Genomic DNA, 20,942 nt, shown 5'->3' with positions numbered 1-20,942 from the left:
ACATTAAAACAAATCCAGGGCATCACATTTCCAGTTGAGCATGGGAAACTTATCAAAGGTTAAGAACGTTGAAATAATAGTCGATGGTATGAGTACAGTGGAAAGGCCTGACGTTCCCACACCCAGTTTGAGAGAAATAACTCTTTGACAGCCTCCATGTGTAAAACCGGCCTGAGCTCAAGACAGTAAGTTGCTTTTTGGAATAGAGTCCGAATGTGAGACTGAAAATCTTGGTGTGTGTGAAATGATCTCACAGGCTTTCACAACAATGTCCATTCTCTTCTGTTGTTAAATCTCTTCTTCTTTTTTAAATTTTTTTTTACAAAAAGCCTTCAGCAGCTAAAACAGCAAATGAACTCATCTTTATATGTCTTGCTGTCATAATTCAAGTGCTTTCTTTCAAAACCTATCGTGTTATAACTGAAGTTATTGATTAAAGATGCTACTGAAATTTTCAATTTTTTTTTATTGTGCATGACATTTTCCTATGTGGGCGGCACGGTGGTGTAGGGGTTAGCGCTGTCGCCTCACAGCAAGAAGGTCCGGGTTCGAGCCCCGTGGCTGGCGAGGGCCTTTCTGTGCGGAGTTTGCATGTTCTCCCCGTGTCCGCGTGGGTTTCCTCCGGGTGCTCCGGTTTCCCCCACAGTCCAAAGACATGCAGGTTAGGTTAACTGGTGACTCTAAATTGACCGTAGGTGTGAATGTGAGTGTGAATGGTTGTCTGTGTCTATGTGTCAGCCCTGTGATGACCTGGCGACTTGTCCAGGGTGTACCCCGCCTTTCGCCTGTAGTCAGCTGGGATAGGCTCCAGCTTGCCTGCGACCCTGTAGAACAGGATAAAGCGGCTAGAGATAATGAGATGAGATGAGATTTTCCTATGTCTCACAAGAATAATATCATGCAGACGAGATGTGATCATTCTGATGTGCCGAGGGTAGCGTTGTAGTCGAGTCACTAAACCTCGAGTCTGAGTCCAGTCTCGAGTCATTAAAGAAAATTTCGAGTCGAGTCCGAGAACAAGACTCCAACCGCACCATTTGATGGTGGTTGTTTTAGCGCCATTAACATTAGTTTGTTCCTGAACATGACGTATGAACAGGTGAATGTGCATTCTCTTTGTCAGGGAATGCGAAGTATTCTGTCAGAGATGGCTGGGAGATGGATGTAAGTGCAGAAGGTGTGTTTATTAACACAAGTGAAGACGGTAAACAATCCAGAATGGCAGCCAAAATTGTAAAACGGTGAAACAGGCAATAGGTCAAGCGAGGCACAAACAGGCTATCGTAGACTCGGCAGAATCAAAGACGAGAAACAGGAAATCAGGGATCAGGAAACCAAACAAGGAAGTAAGGCTCGGTAATGTGTCAGCAATGCAACTCAATACTTCGCAAAGTAAGTGCGTTTTTATATAGGCACGCTGATTGCGCCTTAATCCTGTGCAGGTGCGAGCCATTTACGGTGCGTGCGAGAGTCTGCTTGGTGCACATGCTGTCCAGAGCGCACCCGAGAGTCTATCTGATGCACGCGCCAAGGCGCACAGGTGTGACACACTTGCACGAAATTAGTAAAAAAATTAATGTAGATATAAATAGCTTATGCTAAATTATTATGGCATGTTACAAAAAATAAAGAAAAAATCAGAGTCCTCGTCTCCAATTTATGAGTCTGAACGCAGTTAATGCACGAGTCCGAGTCCAAGTCTGAGTCATCAGTGCTCAAGGCCAGTTCAAGTCATGAGTCCTTAAAATTAGGGCAGGAGTCGGACTCGAGTACTACAAGCCTGGCTGAGGATCACTTTTCTCCATTTTGGGACCATTTTCCTACCTCTTGAGCTAAACAGTACAACCCTACGGAACACTAGGAGCTTTAATCAATTAGCATAACTATGGAACTGTATCACACCAAGATGGTGACTTGCGGAAAACATCCTGACTCTGCATTGACCTCGGAGAGTTTTGAGTCGCAGGGATGTAATTTGTGGTTGACATTCGCGAATAGATTCGTGAAACAAAAGATGAATGTATCTTTTCTCTGTTACTGCTTTTGTGTTCTCATTTCTTTCTCTGTAAGATCAAAACATTAGGTGTATAACGCCATACTCGCTATCGTGGAGTCGAGCCCATGAATTCTAAGGCTAAGATAGCTAAGCGCTAGCTAGAATGATTTAACCTTGCTCTATCTTGCAGTTGCGCTCACTAGGCAGGCTTTCCTTTTCTTTTCCACTGGCTTTTAGCTGCCGGGAGAGCCGAGTCCATCATGTTTCATTTGTTTTGGTTAAAAGTAGGTCAAACGCCCCACGGTGGTCACGTGACATTGTTGCTCACTTGCTTCGGCAATCTCCGGAATTGTAAAATGCGGGACGCTTTTAATCTCAGCAAAACATTTACACACAGGATACACGGTGTGTGTGTGCAGCAGCGAAACATCTCAAAACTCCAACAGCAATAGAAACAGAACATTTTGCCCAGAATTCAACTTTGCACTCAGAACCTTTAACCCTCAGGCTGATCTGATTATTATCAGTAGTTTCCAAAAGGTTTCATCTTCTTCCAGTAAGGAAAAACATAAGATGTGGTGTACTGTTATAAGAAAATAATCAACAGCAGAATAGTGGGATTACTGTTACAACCCTGAAGTGGATTATTTTCCAATAACAGCATGTTCCAAAGTGTTTTATTTGTCTGACAGCACAGCGATTTGCCAACCATTGCGATTTTGATGGAGTAATGAATGACACATCATGCTTTTTTTTTTTTTTAACTGTAGCTACATTTAATGTCACATAAAGTCATTTCTTCACCTGGCTCTCCTTTACCTTTCTTGAAGTTAATGAATAAAAAAATAGCTTATGTTCGTAAGAACCCAGAAATAACACAAGATCCTGGTCCCTGAAGACTTCCCAATGGTGGAAAACAAAGCGCTGACACAGGACACTCCTTCCATAGATATTTAATCACCATATTTATTATTATGCTTTTTTCTTTCTTAATCTGTTTCTTATTAGCATACAAGTCTTAATGAAGAAATGTTAAAGTATCAGAACAAGCACATCAATATACACCTGTGGTTTTAATTACAGCCAGGACTATTACTTGATTTTCTCATCTCATCTCATTATCTCTAGCCGCTTTATCCTGTTCTACAGGGTCGCAGGCAAGCTGGAGCCTATCCCAGCTGACTACGGGCGAAAGGCGGGGTACACCCTGGACAAGTCGCCAGGTCATCACAGGGCTGACAGACAACCATTCACACCTATGGTCAATTTAGAGTCACCAGTTAACCTAACCTGCATGTCTTTGGACTGTGGGGGAAACCGGAGCACCCGGAGGAAACCCACGCGGACACGGGGAGAACATGCAAACTCCGCACAGAAAGGCCCTCACCGGCCACGGGGCTCGAACCCGGACCTTCTTGCTGTGAGGTGACAGTGCCGCCCCGTCCTACTTGATTTTCTGATTAAGAAAATTAATCAACACCTTCTGACTTTCATCACATTCGAGAATTCAGTTCAGTCTTGTACTGTGGCACAATAAACATTCAAACGCTAAACTTATGAAAGCGTATCTACCATTTGTCACATAGACTCACTTAAATGTCATTGAGGGACTTAAACACAAGCTAAGATGCTTCCAGGCAAGTGTCCCACACGTTAACTTTTATCGTACTATACTCTGTGGTGTGTATAAAAACCCTGAGCAGACACAGTTGACCTCAATGTTGGAGCAAGATGCCCAGAGGAAAATATCTATAACTTTAAAAGAGGCTTTGTTACTGGGACACAGATGAAGGAGCTTCAGTTACAAGGCCTACTCAACTGGCTGAGTTTCAGTAAGAACTGCCTAGATTTAGAGCTGTAGGAAAGACAGTACATAGCATTGGAATCTGTGGTTGAAAAGTGTACATTCAATAATGTAGTCATGCTTTAGTGTGATATATAGCATCAACAAAAACACAAGAAACTCTCTAGGTGATTGAGGATGTCACTGAAGGACAAGATGAGACTTGATCATCCACTTGCAAGAAAAAGTACATTATAGAGGCTTTGCACCATCACGCGACCCCCATAGCAACGGTAACTACGCTGTCATGACAGGTGGCACGCTCCATTGCTTCATTCAGACAAGGTAGTTGTTCTTGATCAGTATGTGAAAATCGTTCCGAACGAAACAAAGACATTAGATATTTTGATTTACCAAAAGTAATTTATTATCGGTGGAAAAGAAACTAGAGAGATTTCTAAACGTAGAAGGGAAAAATGGCTCGCAAACATTTGACAGGACTTGGTGTCAAATGGAAAGATCAAAAACCCTATGGTATACTCATTTCATTTTCATGAAGGTAAGAATACCCCCCACCCAAAAAAAAAAAAATTCAGAACTGCAGCGAGGTGCTCATTCTTATACAGTGAAGTGAATATAAGAGACAAAGTGCAGCGAGGTGCTCAAGCTCATGTTCACTTCTCTGTACAAGTACGAGCACCTTGAAAGCCATTTTTCTCTTTTACATTTAGAAATCTCTCTAGCATCCCCCGATGATGAATTCTCATCTCATTATCTCTAGCAGGCAAGCTGAAGCCTATCCCAGCTGACTACGGGCGAAAGGCAGGGTACACCCTGGACAAGTCGCCATGTCATCACAGGGCTGACACATAGACACAGACAACCATTCACACTCACGGTCAATTTAGAGTCACCAGTTAACCTAACCTTCATGTCTTTGGACTGTGGGGGAAACCGGAGCACCCGGAGGAAACCCACGCGGACACGTGGAGAACATGCAAACTCCGCACAGAAAGGCCCTCGCCGCTCGACCCCGTACCTTCTTGCTGTGAGGCGACAGCGCTAACCACTACACCACTGTGCCGCCCCCTATGATGAATTACTTTTGGTAAATTAAAAAAAATCTGTTGCCTTTGTTTTGTTCAGAACAATTTGCACATCTAAAAACACAGCTAAACCTTCCCATACCGATCAAGAACAACTAACTCATCTGAATGAAGCACTATAAGCGTGCCCGGTCGTAGCTCCTATTGCTATCACATGATGGTGCAAAGCCTCGAGTGTACCTTTAGGGGTACAATGGCTTGTCACTGGGGCAGTACCCTCGAAGGTACTTATCTGTACCATTTATATACTGCTTGGGAACATATATGTACCTTTTTGGCCCTAAAAAAGTACACAGTTACCTTGAGGTCCAGTAATGAGCCTTGGGGTACATTAGTGTCGATTGTACCTTGCAGGACGGAAACGGACTCCTACTGTACCCTATTTCTGACCGTATCATGACAACCATGTTTTTTAATCGTCAGGTTCTCACCTGTATGTGTGCCTTAAAATACATATGAAATAACGTACACTGAAAAGTACAAAAATTGAAACGTAACTATTATTAAGACTCATAAAATTGTCCAAATGCTCCCTCTGCTGTTACTTGTGCACAATTACAGCTAGTAAATTCATTCTTGTTTCGTTTCATTGTTAAAAGTTAGAATTAGGATGCATTTAGGTTATAATTACTACCCAATCCAAGATAAATGGAACATAGGACACTTCTCATAAACAGATTTACAACCCAAAAGACACTGCAGTGATAAATTGGTGCGAGACCTGGGTAAGGGTCACAGATTTATCATTCTCACTGCACACTCTTGTAACAAATGCACTATAAAAGTAATATGGAATATAATTAATGCCAGGAGACATGGAGGATTTTTTTTCCTGTGAATTTTACTGTGAACTACAACTTTGTTTTATTTCAATCTTTAAAACAATAATGAATAATACAAAAGTCTGTACATGAGAACATAGAAACATGCCATCACCGTTTTTTTTTCCTAATATGATTTTACATATGCCTCAGCAGTCATCACCGTGTGGTGCACTAGAAAAGTGCAGCAAAATGAAACTTGCACAACTTTTCAGACTGTATTTGGACTAGAAGGGAGGCAAAACAGGACAAGAACAGTGAACCGTTTCTAATTTCTACTCAGTATTATATTAGCATGGGCAGTGTCACAAATTTCCATATAAGGTCGAGTAAAAATCCTTCAAATTAATCGGACTGGGGGGAGGATGGGGGATGGATCTACATACAGAACATTCTTTAAAAGCCCAGACAAGTCACGACCACAAAGGGAGGATGAGAGATTAAAAAATAATAAAAAGGGGTGAAAAAAAAAAAAAACATTACAACAATAACTTCCTTTGGTAAAAAAGGTAAATTGTTTATAATATACAGACCAGCATCAGTCACATCTGCTAAGATAATAAAGTCTAAAAGATGAACTACAGTATAATGTTCATTTGAATATAAACAGTCTGGAGTATATACAAGTTATTTACAATATCAGAGACTCTGGTTGCGGTCATATTTTGAAGCTGGTATCTTCGATAACTGTTAATGCATGATTATCTTCAGGGGTGTATAAATATTTAAGAGCACAGACCTATTTCATGGACCTGTACAAATTCATGACATCAGGCCAGACCGTGCTGCGTGATCTCATACAGATCTTTTATAGAGCTTTCGTCACAGTTAGTGCATTCTGTCTCCTATTGATTCAACAAAGAAGTCTGGCTGCAATTCACAATATAGTGTTTGTGAGGACACGGTTAACACTGGGGGGGGGTATTGGCGCCAAAAAAAAAAAAAACACCTACAACTTAACTTCACAAGACTATACCAGAACTGAAATACATTACACATTGATGACCTGCAATATTAATCATACATCCTCATGAGTACCTTCAGACTTTGATTACTGTCCGGAACTCATCTCATCTCAAGCCGCTTTATCCTGTTCTACAGGGTCGCAGGCAAGCTGGAGCCTATCCCAGCTGACTACGGGCGAAAGGCGGGGTACACCCTGGACAAGTCGCCAGGTCATCACAGGGCTGACACATAGACACAGACAACCATTCACACTCACATTCACACCTACGGTCAATTTAGAGTCACCAGTTAACCTAACCTGCATGTCTTTGGACTGTGGGGGAAACCGGAGCACCCGGAGGAAACCCACGCAGACACGGGGAGAACATGCAAACTCCGCACAGAAAGGCCCTCGCCGGCCACGGGGCTCGAACCCGGACCTTCTTGCTGTGACGCGACAGCGCTAACCACTACACCACCGTGCCGCCCCTGTCCGGAACTATTCAATTAAAAAAAAAAAAAAAGGGGGGGGGGGGGGGGGTGTCAGGGGTCTTTGGAGCTTTTTTTTCCCCCCCATAATGACTTGAAAGAACATGAAGTGCCAAGTAGTTCTCATCTAAAAGTTTAAAAAGATAAAATTGGACAAGATTTAGGAGTCTGAAAAGAACTCCATGGCAACCAGCATTCAATTTCAGTGCTGCTCCAGTCATCTTTTTTTCCTTCTTAAAAAGTAAAAACGAAAGAAAAAAAACAAACAAACAAGCACCAGCTTTCTGAAAGGACATAAAGGCTGGGGTGTTAAGGACTGCTGCTGTAGGTGACCCGGTATCTGTTGATGGTCTGGAAGTGAAGGATGCAAGGTTCGCAGCTCGTCCTACAGGCCCGCAGCCCCTCCTGGCCTTCTCCCATCAGCCACCTGTGATTGTCGGTGGCCAGCTCGTTGGTCACGTGATTCTTCCTCCATGCGTCTAGCCATGTCTGGAAACGCTGGTGCAGCCTTGTGCTGACTTGCTGGTGGGACTGGACAGAGGAACAGACACATGGGTCATTGTAGAATTCGGGGTACGTTTCGTGTCTCCGACATAAACCTTTTGTTATTTTCCACAAAAGATAGCTTTACTCAATCAGTTTTGAATAATAATAATAATGCAAATGACAAACTTTCACCAACAGCAATGCTTCATGTACGTTTTAGACCCAATTTATCCATAAAACATTCACAGATACCCCTTTTCCACCAAATCAGTTCCAGGGCTGGTTCGGAGCCAGTGCTGGTTCACAACTCGTTCAACTTGCGAGCCAGCTGAGAACCAGCTTGCTTTTCCACAGCTCGCGGAGCTACGTCATTACGTCGCTGTATACGTCAGTTCCGTCACTACGTTTGCATAAACCTTGGCGCGAATATCGAAGCAAAAACAACACGGAAGCAGCAGCAGCAGCAACAACAACAATAATAATAATAATAATGGATGACTTCGCGTTTGTACAGCTGCTGCTTCTCGTCGCTTAAAAATGGCGATCTTTCGCGGTCTTGTTATTGTTGTCGGTCTTAACAACTCCGCCCCCCCGCTGACGTAAGCAGTTCTTTCCTCTGGCCCAGCAGAGAGTTGGTGCTAGCCTGGAACCGGTTTTTCTGGCCCCAGAGCCAGCTCTTTGTCAGTGGAAACAGAAAACCCGGTTCCAAACTAAGCACTGGCCCCAAACCAGCCCTGGAACTGCTTTGGTGGAAAAGGGGCAATAATGACTCCCCCCCCCAATTACTGGCTGTCTTCAAGTCCTGATTTATCCATTCAACTTGAATAAACATGAAGTGATTCAGTCTAACAATCTGTTTTTGAGGCTTATTCTATTAACTGTTATAAAACCAGTTGCATCGAAAGTCGATTTTCTGGATTATGTGAAATTTCAGTAATCAAGAAATTATTATTTTTTTCCATCTGTCCCAATGTCATTGTCAACTCTGTTAACGCCGTTATAAAACCGCATAAAATCCACAAACACTTAATAATACGCATGACACCTGCTTCAAGAGACGTCGCTTCCTCTGGCGGGAAACTTCAGAAAGGCAATGAGGTATGTTACGTTCCTTCTCTCGTTAATTTGAACAAAACGTTGAGGATTTTACACCAACGGTAGATTAATTATTCGTCAAATCTGTTACTGTGATATCGGAGTGAATCTCTCACTCATAAAAAAACCAAACAAACATGATTAAAATCCATAAAATTCTGTTTTTGTACATGCCAGCTTGACGTTAGCATGTGGAGTTAAGATACAAAACGGTGGAAAGCGTCAACTCTGTTGTCGTCGATTCGACTGATGGATTGTCCAGTTGGGTGACAACAGAATTGACGATGACTAATGGCCCTTTTCCACTACCCTTTTTCAGCTCACTTCAGCCCGACACGGCTCGCGTTTCAACTACCTCAGAGCAGCATGACTCGGCTCGCTTCAGCCCTGCTCAGCACCCAAAACTCGCACGGTTTTGGAGTGGGGCTGAAGCGAGCCAAAGCGAGCCGAGTGAGGCTAGGGGCGTGAGGAGACACTCCCCTGCGCACTGATTGGTGAGGAGGAGTGTCCTCACATGCCCACACACGCCCCGCGAGCACGCTGGGATCTGTAAACACCGTAAACCCGGAAGAAGAAGAATTACGAGAATTTCTGAAACCTTATGCGCCTCGCCTCATCTATACGCTCTTGCCAGCATTTGTTGGCGTTGTCGGTGACAACAAGCCACAGCACCAAGACCAGCAACACTAACGACTCCATGTCCTCCATGTTTATTGTTTACTATCCGGGTCATGAGACTACCGCTTAAAAGGTCACTGATGTCACTGTTTGCGCCACCTAACGACATCACGTGACGTCCACCCACTTTCGCTAACTCCACCCAATGTGTCCACCCACTTCCAGCCAGCACGGTTCAGCACGGTTGTAGTCGAAATGCAACTCCAAGAGCCCCACTCAGCTCGACTCAGCCTCGTTGGTAGTGGAAAAGCGGCATAAGAGAGTCGACACTTGAAATGTACCCGCAATTATAGAACGGCCCACGTAATTATCACACAATTAGACCATGAATCACCAAGTTTGCTCGTTTCTATAAATTTTAGCTCCAGCCTCAGGAGAACACTCCAGATACTCGGTCTGTCTGATGAACAAAAACGGATTTCTGTTGGATTAGTACAGGAGCAGAGGTGGTGCTTATATTGCTAACTACACTTTTACAAATAAACTTTTTTTTTTTTTAAATCATACAAAAAAGTCATACCCTTTTGTACGTATTTTATAACTAGAAAGCTGCATAAAGTGTACCTTTACAGCTAAAAGGGAATAACATACCAGGTTCACTATATCCAAGTGAAAGCTACTTATTAAAAGGCACAAAAGATAAGCGATCCGCTCACAGCGACCAGGAAAGGTACAGTTTAGCACCTTTTTTTTTCTCAGAATGAAGAACATTTAAAAAAGAACAAATTATCTAAAAAAGTATGAGTACAGTACGAGTCAAACATCTGGACACGATTATGAATGTGTGTTTAGTATCAGTGGATGAGACGGCTCTAGCGTGAAAGATCAGCTGCATATTCCACCCTTACCCTCTCTGTCTGACCAGAGACTAGCCCCGCCCTCTTACTTTCTACTGGCTCAGAAATCCAAGGTTCACAAATCCACAGGTCAAAGTTCATCTCCATAAAGCTGGCACAAATGCATCTTTTAACGACTTGAGGGAAAAAAAAAAAAAAAGTAAATGAATCAGCACTGAAATGTAAGGCTGGTTGCCATGGAGATATGCTGTGAATTGGCTTCGCCACCAGCCGAATATTATTCTTGCTTATTCTGCTGTCTGAGAACGACTTTAGCTGAAGTGTAGCTCTCCGGTATCTCCTGTATCAAGGGTTTAGAGAGAGAAAAAAAAAAAAGTTTTGAATGTGACAGTAGATAAACCAGAGACGTCAGCATCTCTAAGCAAGCATAAACGCTGATGTACAGCCAAATCCCCACTCGGGTTATTTTCATAGCCAGAAATGAAAAAGTGTCTGGCAACGATAAAAAAAATAAAAAAATAAATAAAATAAGTGTTCACCCTATTGCCTGGAGATCGTGAGTTTGAATCTTGGCAAGGCCACAGGCACCCATGGCTGGGAGACCAAGAAAGCGAATTGCGCTGTGCTCTCGAGGTGGGAGGGATGTTATGGTCTCTCTGACCTATCAATCACAGCGAGACTAGCCATGACTAAGTTATGAGCTCATGCATGTGGAATGAGCTTTACGTGTCTGAAAGAAAGGATTTGTGACAGCCTTTGAACTCCCGGGTTGGTAGCTGTCATGGTGTAGGTGAGAGGGGCTGGTGATCGAGAACTGGAGAAGACTGAATTAAAGGAGAACTGAAGGCAAATTTATCATCATCAAAATTCTATTTCTCATTTTATTAAATATCGGAATGCATTTTTGATAGCTATTTTGTCACTGCTAGAGCAAGTTATGAGTGTTTGAAATATGCTCTGTAATATATCAGTCCATATGTCAAAGTGATGGCCGTAAACGAGATTCGTTGAGACCTGTGTGAGACATCGTAGGATGGAAGTAAAACGTACAGCGGAAATCCAAGTGACCAACATCTGCCAAAGTCGTCAAAAGACGCGCGCGCCCTCCTTCGAATGCTGATGTAATCAAGCCAGAAGTTTTGTTCGTTTTGATAGCAATCAAAAAAGTTTGAAAAAAGTAGGCAGTAATCGTCATTTAAACTCGTTTTTGTGCAATATTTCGTTTGGAAAACAGTTTTCAAAATGGCGGCACTGACACCTGGCTGACACTTGACGTTTCGAAGTCTCGCACAAGTCTCGTGAAGATCACGCGGATAAGCGACGCCTGCTGTGGACCAAACGAACTACATTTGTCCGATAAGTATTATATTTAATTGCAATTAGTTGCCAATACGAGTCACGATATCAGGTTGCTAAAACCGAAAACGTAACCGAATAACACATTAATTAGGAAATAAAACAAGTTTAAAAATGACTTCAGGTCCCCTTTAAGGAGGAAAGAGGGGATAGAGAAGGGAGAAAAAAAAAACAACAACTATGCTTTACATTAATGCTTAGACTTCATGTCCCCAAGACTAAAACAATATTTTTCTCCAACTTAAGGCTACAGTTTTTTTTTTTTCTTAGAGCATTCGTCTGGATGTAACCTATGCTTCATTCATCTTTACCGTAAACAGGCTACACTCTACTCAACTGCTATCCAACTGATGTTATAGATAAAAACTAATTCCAGACAAAATCATTCCAAAAAAAACAAAAAACAGGAGGTGGTGTAGTGGCTAGCGCTGTCACCTCACAGCAAGAAGGTCCGGGTTCGAGCCCCGTGGCCAGTGAGGGCCTTTCTGTGCGGAGTTTGCATGTTCTCCCCGTGTCCGCGTGGGTTTCCTCCGGGTGCTCCGGTTTCCCTCACAGTCCAAAGACATGCAGGTTAGGTTAACTGGTGACTCTAAACTGACCGTTGGTGTGAATGTGAATGGTTGTCTGTGTCTATGGCCAAGTTTACATTAGACCGTATCTGTCTCGTTTTCTTCGTGGATGCACTGTCCGTTTACATTAAAACGCCGGGAAACGGGAATCCGCCAGCGTCCACGTATTCGATCCAGATCGTGTCTGGTCCGGTGCTGTGTAAACATTGAGAATACGCGGATACGCTGTGCTGAGCTCTAGCTGGCGTCTCATTGGACAACGTCACTGTGACATCCACCTTCCTGATTCGCTGGCGTTGGTCATGTGACGCGACTGCTGAAAAACGGCGCGGACTTCCGCCTTGTATCACCTTTCATTAAAGAGTATAAAAGTATGAAAATACTGCAAATACTGATGCAAATACTGCCCATTGTGTAGTTATGATTGTCTTTAGGCTTGCCATCCTTCCACTTGCAAGTGGTAAGTGACGCGCATGCCCGACATGCACTGAGAGCACACACACAGCGGCTCAGTCCCAAATCACTGCTCGTGCGCTTCACTCGCGCGCTCTGTGAGCTGCGCAGGGCCAGAGTGCGCACCCTCCAGAGGGCACTCGCTGTTCAGGGCGGAGTGATTTGGAGCGCAGGATGCCTGCAGAGCCGAGCGTATCCGTGTATTGGCGTTGCTGTGTGCACGCGAATCGTGTATTGGCGTTGCTGTGTGCACGCTAATCGTTTTAAAAACATTAATCTGATGATCCGCTGATACGGTCTAATGTAAACCCCACCTATGCGTCAGCCCCATGATGACCTGGCGACTTGTCCAGGGTGTACCCCGCCTTTCGCCCGTAGTCAGCTGGGATAGGCTCCAGCTTGCCTGCGACCCTGTAGAACAGGATAAAGCGGCTAGAGATAATGAGATGAGATGAGATGATTCAAACAGTCACCTCACTCAAACATCAACAGCATTTGGTGAAATAGAACAACCAGGATTTGAAATTCAAGTAAGACCCTTTGTGATAAATGTCAGTAATATGATCTACTAGTTAGTGACCCGTTACTTAACTAACCCAAGTAAATATCCATCCATCCATTATCTTTAGCCGCTTTATCCTGTTCTACAGGGTTGCAGGCAAGCTGGAGTCTATCCCAGCTGACTACGGGCGAGAGGCGGGGTACACCCTGGACAAGTCGCCAGGTCATCACAGGGCTGACACATAGACACAGACAACCATTCACACTCACATTCACACCTACGGTCAATTTAGAGTCACCAGTTAACCTAACCTGCATGTCTTTGGACTGTGGGGGAAACCGGAGCACCCCCACACAGACACGGGGAGAACATGCAAACTCCGCACAGAAAGACCCCAATGGCCACTGGGCTCAAACCCAGGACCTTCTTGCTGTGAGGCGACAGCGCTAACCACTACACCACCGTGCCGCCCCCAAGTAAATAGTTTTCCGATTTAGTACATTTTTGCACTTAAACTATTAAAGAAACCCAACAAACAAGAGCTTCACTGGTTGCAGCCAACAGCCCTAATTAATTCCATCCCTAATCCTTGTTCAATTAAGCAGCTCCTGAGCAGATGGTCAGAAAAAAGTACCAGTGATTTATCTCCTACCCCGACATCTGTTGACAGCTAATCAACAAGTCACTGTATAAAATATGCAGCAATTCAGTGTAGTAATCTTAGAAGGGAAAAGAGAAAAAAACAACCAACCCAAAAAAATAACCCCGTTCTACCGTTTAGAGTAATGTGGTCCAATATGAAAAAGTAATTTAGTGTAAGCTCTTTTGCCAAGTGAATTTGCTGGGATCAGAAGCCACGCCTCCTTTATCTGGACTGAGATACAAAGGCAGGAGAAAGTGTGAAGAGAAAAAAAAAACAAACCACAGAGTGCCTCAAGAAATTCATCTGATGACAATACAGCAGGACACACGCGATGGAGCCGATCACATCGATGAAGAAACCCAGGTTTTAAACTCCTACTACTTGAACAAAGCTCAGCATCTAGAGTTAAAATGTCACAATCATTTGCATACCTGGTGGGCTCTCGAGAGTGCCGTGCGTCTGTACATGTAGTCCTCCGACTTGATAACGTACACCATCTTGTAGGAGTTGAGCTTAAACATGCATTCCATTTTGGGGTCCTCCGCACCATCGGCGGTTTTCTTCGCTGCTTCACTCGCCTCTCGCATCTGTACGTGTTGCCCTCGCTGGCACTTCCTGATCCGTCTGAGGTTCCTGGCGAACAGAACGGAAAAACGCTGCATTAAGGTGTAAAGTTTTCCGCAAAGCCGTCTGTCACGGCATGTAACCCATACACCAAGGCTCGGCCTCTCAGAGTGTGACGAGAAACAAACACCCAATCAGAATCATAAACGAGATTATGGATAAAGTCTACAGTGCACCTCCGTTTGAGTCAGATTCCCTTAACAGGCACATGTCCGCGGCAAGCCAGATTTTGATCAAGTATGAATTCAGATTATGAAAAAGAGAAAAGAAATGGAAAAATAAATACAGAAAAAATAAAATAAAATAAAAATCCCCGCTTCTAGAAATACTAAAATTAGAAATGTACTTACCACACAGGTTACAGGTGAGAGCGGGGACTGAAACCATGAATATTTTGTATTCAGGACTCCACTTTACAGAAATTGAGATGCACTAGCCAATTCTCAATAAAAAATAAGAAATGACAGTTAAAAAGCCACGATAGGAGTTACTTTAATGTAAGTATTAGCAGTTCAAAAACTTATGACCATGCATAAAAATCTGCTTGCTTGTTTTGATTCTTGTTGTTGCATTATTTTATACAGGGCAAAACTGTGAAGCAACATAAATATGAAATGTGGGTTAAAGAACCTGAAGCGCCCAATTAAATCAAAAATCAAATCACACACATACCCATACTTAAGCTGGGCATACACTGTGCGATTTTCGGCCCGATTTTCACTCGTGCGACTATTTTGGAGATCGGGCCGAGTTTTGGCTCAATCGTGCGTCTCGGATCGTGTAGTATACATGGGGTAACGACAAGCGATTAACACCTCACGACCTCCTCCCGATCGATCGGATGAAAATCAAACCTGTTTGAAATCCTGAGCATCGCATCCGAGCATCGCATCGTATAGTGTGAGAACAGGAATCGTAAGCTGCGTGCTGTTTACCCCTGCGATTCACTCGTACAGTGTGAGCAGCAGCTGAATACCGCGATTGGAGGGAAAAAAAAAAAATCGCACAGTGTATGCCCAGCTTTAGATGATGCACTGAACAAAAAAAAAAAGAAAAGAAAAAAAAAAAACCACACAAAACCAAGACATCAAGACATGTCAATCAAAAACTTCTTGCTAGTTTGTACAGGATTAATATTTAAAAAAAAAAAAAGTCAGTCAGTCAATAAATAGATATTTGGCATTACACATATTGAAACATGCAAAGCCAAACCACAAAAAGAACGGATGAATATACAATCCACAAAAACATCCTCCCATGCAAAGTGCTTAAACTTTGGAAAAGAAATACACGCACATTTGAGGATACAATTCAGACCAGCATTTTATTGACAAGCTCCCCCATCTGAAATACAGCTGTATGGGAGTCACACACCATGGCAAGTTAGACTCGTATCCACAGCAGCCCTCTGTAAACTCAACCCCAACCAAAAGCACACTTCAACGGGAGCGCACTGCATTTCTGAAACATGTAACAGGTTTTTTTTTTTTTTTGGGCTGACAAAAAACTGAAAAATCATAAAGACCTTAAAACCATTTATAGGAACACACAAAGCAAACACATTGAGGAATTTCGCTCACATTTTTTTTTTTAAGGAAAAATCATTACATGAACATCAGGCATAGTTTTTTTTTTTAAATAGCTATATATAATATACTATCTTCTAGTAATGTGTCTGATCTGTATTCCCTTTGCTTCTTAAAAAGCTTCTGCAAACTCTAATGAGATTTCAAGTGTGAGCCCATTTTTGTAATCTCACTGCATAATTTTTAATTCGCTAATGCGTGCGCTTCGAAAGAACATGACCGTTTAACAAGTCTGTTAAGAATAGTAGTATAAAAATATTCTTCATACTTACATTGAAAATACAAAGATTAAAATTATATGCACTTTTCCAGTTACTTCCAGCATCACAGTTATAACAAAGGCAGTCAGAACTGGATAATTAAATGCAGTTGCATCAAAAAAAAAAAAAAAAAAATTTTTTTTTTTTTTTTTTAAATGTTGAGCAAAATATCTGAAATAAATAGCAAATGCTCTAAAGACATAATATCAAACTTACAATGTGATTTATAAATAAAATTATTACACTAGTCCTGCAAGGTCCAAGTCCAGGACAGTTTGGTGATTTCCCTGCTCCCCAAAAAAAAAAAAAAAAGCCCTCACTCAATCAATTACTCAGAGAAATCACCAAACTGGACTGAACTACAGCAGAAATGAACATCCTAACAACTCCCATGTCCATAAAATCCACAGAACACAAAGAGCTTGTCCTTATTTGGATGCCCAAGCAATAACACACCCGCTGAACATTTCTGTATTGCACTCATTCTATAATGCCATCGAAACACACTTGTACCAGCTAACGTAAGCGGCGTGGCGTTCACACGTCGAGTAAGATGATTCACTTCTGTGAGACATTCTGTGGAACCAGAACCTCTGGACCTTAAATGACCACTGATGAGGTTTAAATCATCTATCTATGAGGTTGAGTGGACTTTAGGAAATGAGCCATATGCTCGGCTCAGGGCTCAGGAGATGGAGCAGGGCTGAGCCTCACCTGGGCAGAAACACAGGCTTCTGGGAGAGCTGCTCCCTCAGCTCCGGCGACGTCGAGTCCGTGTTCAGGTAGCGATCGACGTAATCTGGCCAACGCTACGAGGAATCGAGAGAAAAAATAATAATGGTTGTGCGAGTTTTTAGAATGGCAAACAAATAATGTCGCAAAGGTTATTATTAGTGTACCTCAAACTCCAGGGGTTCATCAGAGTTCTCCTCCTCGGTGTCCAGCAGCTCCACAGCCAGCTGTACACTCCCCTTACTCTTCTGGAACAGTAGCTGTGGAGAACACACGAGTATCAGTACTGAAAATAAGACGCAAACAACAATCCAATTCAATCATGCTAGAATGCATATCTCGGGTAAATTCAGGAGCGAGATCAATGTAATTCTCCTATTTTTATATTAAACTTTGGTCAAATATCTGTAACTTTCTGCATTCTCTGCAATTTTTTTACCTTGCGCAATACCAGAGAAATTCCGTTGAAATCAAGCCATTTGAGGCGAATTGGTCCGCCTCTGAAAAAACTTGGCATTTGGGTTTCCCGGCAAACATTGATTTTCGTGACGTCACGTGCGGGACGCCTCCTTCTGAATCCTACGTCAGCGCTGGCTTGTTTATGAGAAAATGACCTGGTGGTTTTCTGCTAATTTCTTCAACATTATCGCGTAATTATTAAAATGGTTAACAGATGTATCGTAGGAGGGTGTAGCAACACCAATCTTGATGGGATTAGTGCTCATCGTTTTCCAAAAGACCGGACAATGAGAGAGAAATGGGAGCGCTTGGTCTACACAGGCTGTGCACTGAAACCGTGCAAAGCTCGCGCAGCCTGCTGGCGCTTCCGCAGGTGACGTCACGAATCTGGCTCCAGGCTCCCTTGGGATTTTTCCAGACGCGTTTTCTTATTTTATTTCTTTCTGCTGTAGACAGATGGCCTTGTGCAAAATTACCCTTCTGGATGAGTGTGTAAAGGGACTTACTTTCATATTTAAAAAAAAAATTGGTCCAGAATATGCACTTTAAAGGACTGGTGTGTATTTCTGCTGCAAATACAGGGTGCTTCAAAAAAAAAAAAAAATTCTAATAACTTTGCCAATTCTTGTTAGCTTAGTAAACTAGACCCATCCGCCTAGCGGCCAAAAATATTTTTTGCCTAGCGAGTGGGTCTAGCCTCGCACCATATAAACAAAAACACCTCGGGCATCAAATCGTGCCCGCCAATCACAACGCAAGGTTTTTGTTTGGATTCTTTGGGCGGGCTTTTGCAGGAGTGACGACAAAGCTGCGCGACGCTGGAGAAAGCGCAGCAGGAAAGATGGCTACGGGCTAGTGAACAGCGCGCGTTTGACTCCGCTTTGGAATCAGTTTTAGAAGAATTAGACTTGGAGTTTTCGTTGAAACATGAGCAGGAAGAGGCTCTCCGCTCATTCCTTTTCAAGAAGGACGTTTTCGCTGTTTTGCCGACCGGCTATGGCAAAAGTCTGATCTACCAGCTGGCTCCGCTCGTAGCCAAAAGGATGGGGCTAGTTTGTGCAGTACGAAGAATTAATAAACAGCTTTGAAACATTACTTTTTGATTGTTTCTTATTTTCCCGTTATTTTAAATTTAAGGGAAATTATTTCACCAAACACCACTAAATAAAAACTCTCAAAAACAGTTTAAGCAAACCCTCGAAAAATGAGTGTATGTGGTACAGACTCCAAACTTGTGGTCATTATCTCCAAGCTTCTTAATATCTAGAACCTGTTTATTAATTAATACGCATTTTGAAAAATTATTTATTTCAAGGCCTCCCCCACTGCTTTCTGTCGCTCTGACTACGTCACAATCACTGTTGCGTTGATTGGTCAGAGCGTTGGCCTATTGAGGTATTTCACTCACGTGACCAAGTCATGTGACGCTGCCATTTTGGACGTCACGGCTCGAATCAGTTTGAATGCGAGGAAGGCGACAAACGAAAAACATAAAAGAAAAAGGAGCGAGATGCAGAAAACACCTTCACTATCCAGCGACGTAGGGCATTTACAGGGTGAGCAGAGGGAGAGGTATTTGCAAAAATTGAGGTTAGCAGGCTTAGAGAACGACGTTTACCTGCTTCCACCAGGATTGTTCACTGACGTACGGAAGTACACGAAGCCCTCGTCTTTACCTGACTTCGGCCCACATGATCTGTATACCTATGTCGTTAAAAACCCATCGCCATACACAGGTATTGATCTGAAAGCGTATAAGAGTTTGGATGCCTACAAATATTTTGTGTCAGGCTGGGTAACATGCCTACATCAGTGGGTCGTCCCTGGAGCCGGTGGTCGCCATCTGATTACAGCTAAGGTTTGTTCACATTTTCATTTACTTTCGGTCCTCAGGATAAACAAAATGTTATTAAATGTCATTGAAATTACTTCTTAGTCTGTTGAGACATGGCCCGTTATAAATTTGCTGTTACCAGGCAATGACCAAGAACTGTATTATTAGGGTCGGTGTAGTTGTAGCAGTGTATTAGCAACTAGCTGTTAGCACTAGCTAATGTCAACAACAGTAACTAGTATGTTACTGTAGCAATATTTACGTTCAGTCATTTGGATGACTTAAAACCTTTCAGTCTCAAGTTTTTCCTTTACTGGATTTACTAGTTTACTGAGCTAGCGCGCTCTCCGGCCGAGCCGGGAGCCATCGCGCGCTCTCCGGCCGAGCCGGGAGCCATCGCGCGCTCTCCGGCCGAGCCGGGAGCCATCGCGCGCTCTCCGGCCGAGCCGGGAGCCATCGCGCGCTCTCCGGCCGAGCCGGGAGCCATCGCGCGCTCTCCGGCCGAGCCGGGAGCCATCGCGCGCTCTCCGGCCGAGCCGGGAGCCATCGCGCGCTCTCCGGCCGAGCCGGGAGCCATCGCGCGCTCGGCGGCCGAGCCGGGAGCCATCGCGCGCTCGGCGGCCGAGCCGGGAGCCATCGCGCGCTCGGCGGCCGAGCCGGGAGCCATCGCGCGCTCGGCGGCCGAGCCGGGAGCCATCGCGCGCTCTCCGGCCGGGCCGGGAGCCATCGCGCGCTAGCTCAGTAAACTAGTAAATCCAGTAAAGGAAAAACTTGAGACTGAAAGGTTTTAACAGTCATCCAAATGACTGAACGTAAATATTGCTACAGTAACATACTAGCTACTGTTGTTGACATTAGCTAGCTTGCCGTCCAAAATGGTGGACACCGGGGCGTCACGTGACCCTGTGACGTCAGGTGAAATACCTCAATACGCACAGAGACAGTTTGAAAGACAGCGGTTTGTTCCTCCCACCCGCTTCGGAAATGTCTACGGATCGAGGCCAGACTAAATATTCACATTTAGTCTGGCTTGCCAGGCTAAATTCTTGTTCAATTGACCTCAAATTTTAAGTGTGTGTGGAAACAGGTCAAAATTTTATGTTTTTAGCTACACAAATGCCATTCACTGGAAAAGAAAAAGGCGTTGTGTGCGTTAGAGGACGCTCGAATACAGTCGAACAAGACGGTGCAGGGTGCATTTACGAGAGAAGTCTCTAAAAATGCACCAACTGCAATGCAGATTTGGACGTGGCACAAAAAGGTCAAAGAGGAAGGCTGCCCGTGTGCGCGCAGGGCAAAAGGATCTGGACGACCACCGGCATCGGAAGAGACGGTTGAGCAAGCGGGTTTGCGAACATTGAAAATTTGTGAAATTGTTCATGGAATCATTCAAATTTTAAGGAATAATTCTTATATTGCTCAACATTAAGCCTGTTCAGTTTCATTTGCCTAGACTATGTAGTTTCTGGTACATTTACATCTCAAATAATATCATACCAGTTTCTCGCAGTACACTGGGACTACATTTCACTGCCAGAATGGAAATCAACCAAGACATTTTTGCTCAGTATTAACAAATTAATTAATTTAAAACGCCACATGTCTGTTATTAGTCCGAACTCATGTAAGTGAAGTATCGTGACTCTGTGTTTAGCTGCTGGTGAGCAGAGGGATTTGAAAGGGCAGGGATATGAGCACTTTACTGTGCACGCAATTCAAACCTCTCCA

At 43.5% G+C, this 20,942-nt stretch overlaps 1 protein-coding gene across 1 annotated transcript in view; it reads right to left on the bottom strand.

The window, feature by feature from the left end:
- Positions 1–6,946: 6,946 nt before the first annotated feature.
- The window catches only part of sin3ab (SIN3 transcription regulator family member Ab), an 81,080-nt gene continuing 67,084 nt past the window's right edge, over positions 6,947–20,942 (bottom strand). Inside the window, exons 18-21 of the mRNA XM_060911962.1 lie at positions 17,089–17,181; positions 16,904–16,998; positions 14,151–14,352; positions 6,947–7,671 (exon numbers count right to left, since the gene is read on the bottom strand). Coding sequence (XP_060767945.1) covers positions 7,450–7,671; positions 14,151–14,352; positions 16,904–16,998; positions 17,089–17,181 — 612 coding nt within the window. The 3' untranslated portion in view covers positions 6,947–7,449. The remainder of the gene's footprint in view (positions 7,672–14,150; positions 14,353–16,903; positions 16,999–17,088; positions 17,182–20,942) is intronic.

Source organism: Neoarius graeffei, chromosome 27 (assembly GCF_027579695.1).
Source record: "Neoarius graeffei isolate fNeoGra1 chromosome 27, fNeoGra1.pri, whole genome shotgun sequence".
NCBI lineage: Eukaryota > Metazoa > Chordata > Actinopteri > Siluriformes > Ariidae > Neoarius > Neoarius graeffei.
The sequence above is the reverse complement of the archived record's forward strand: the minus strand, read 5'-3'. Positions and strand labels throughout refer to the sequence as shown.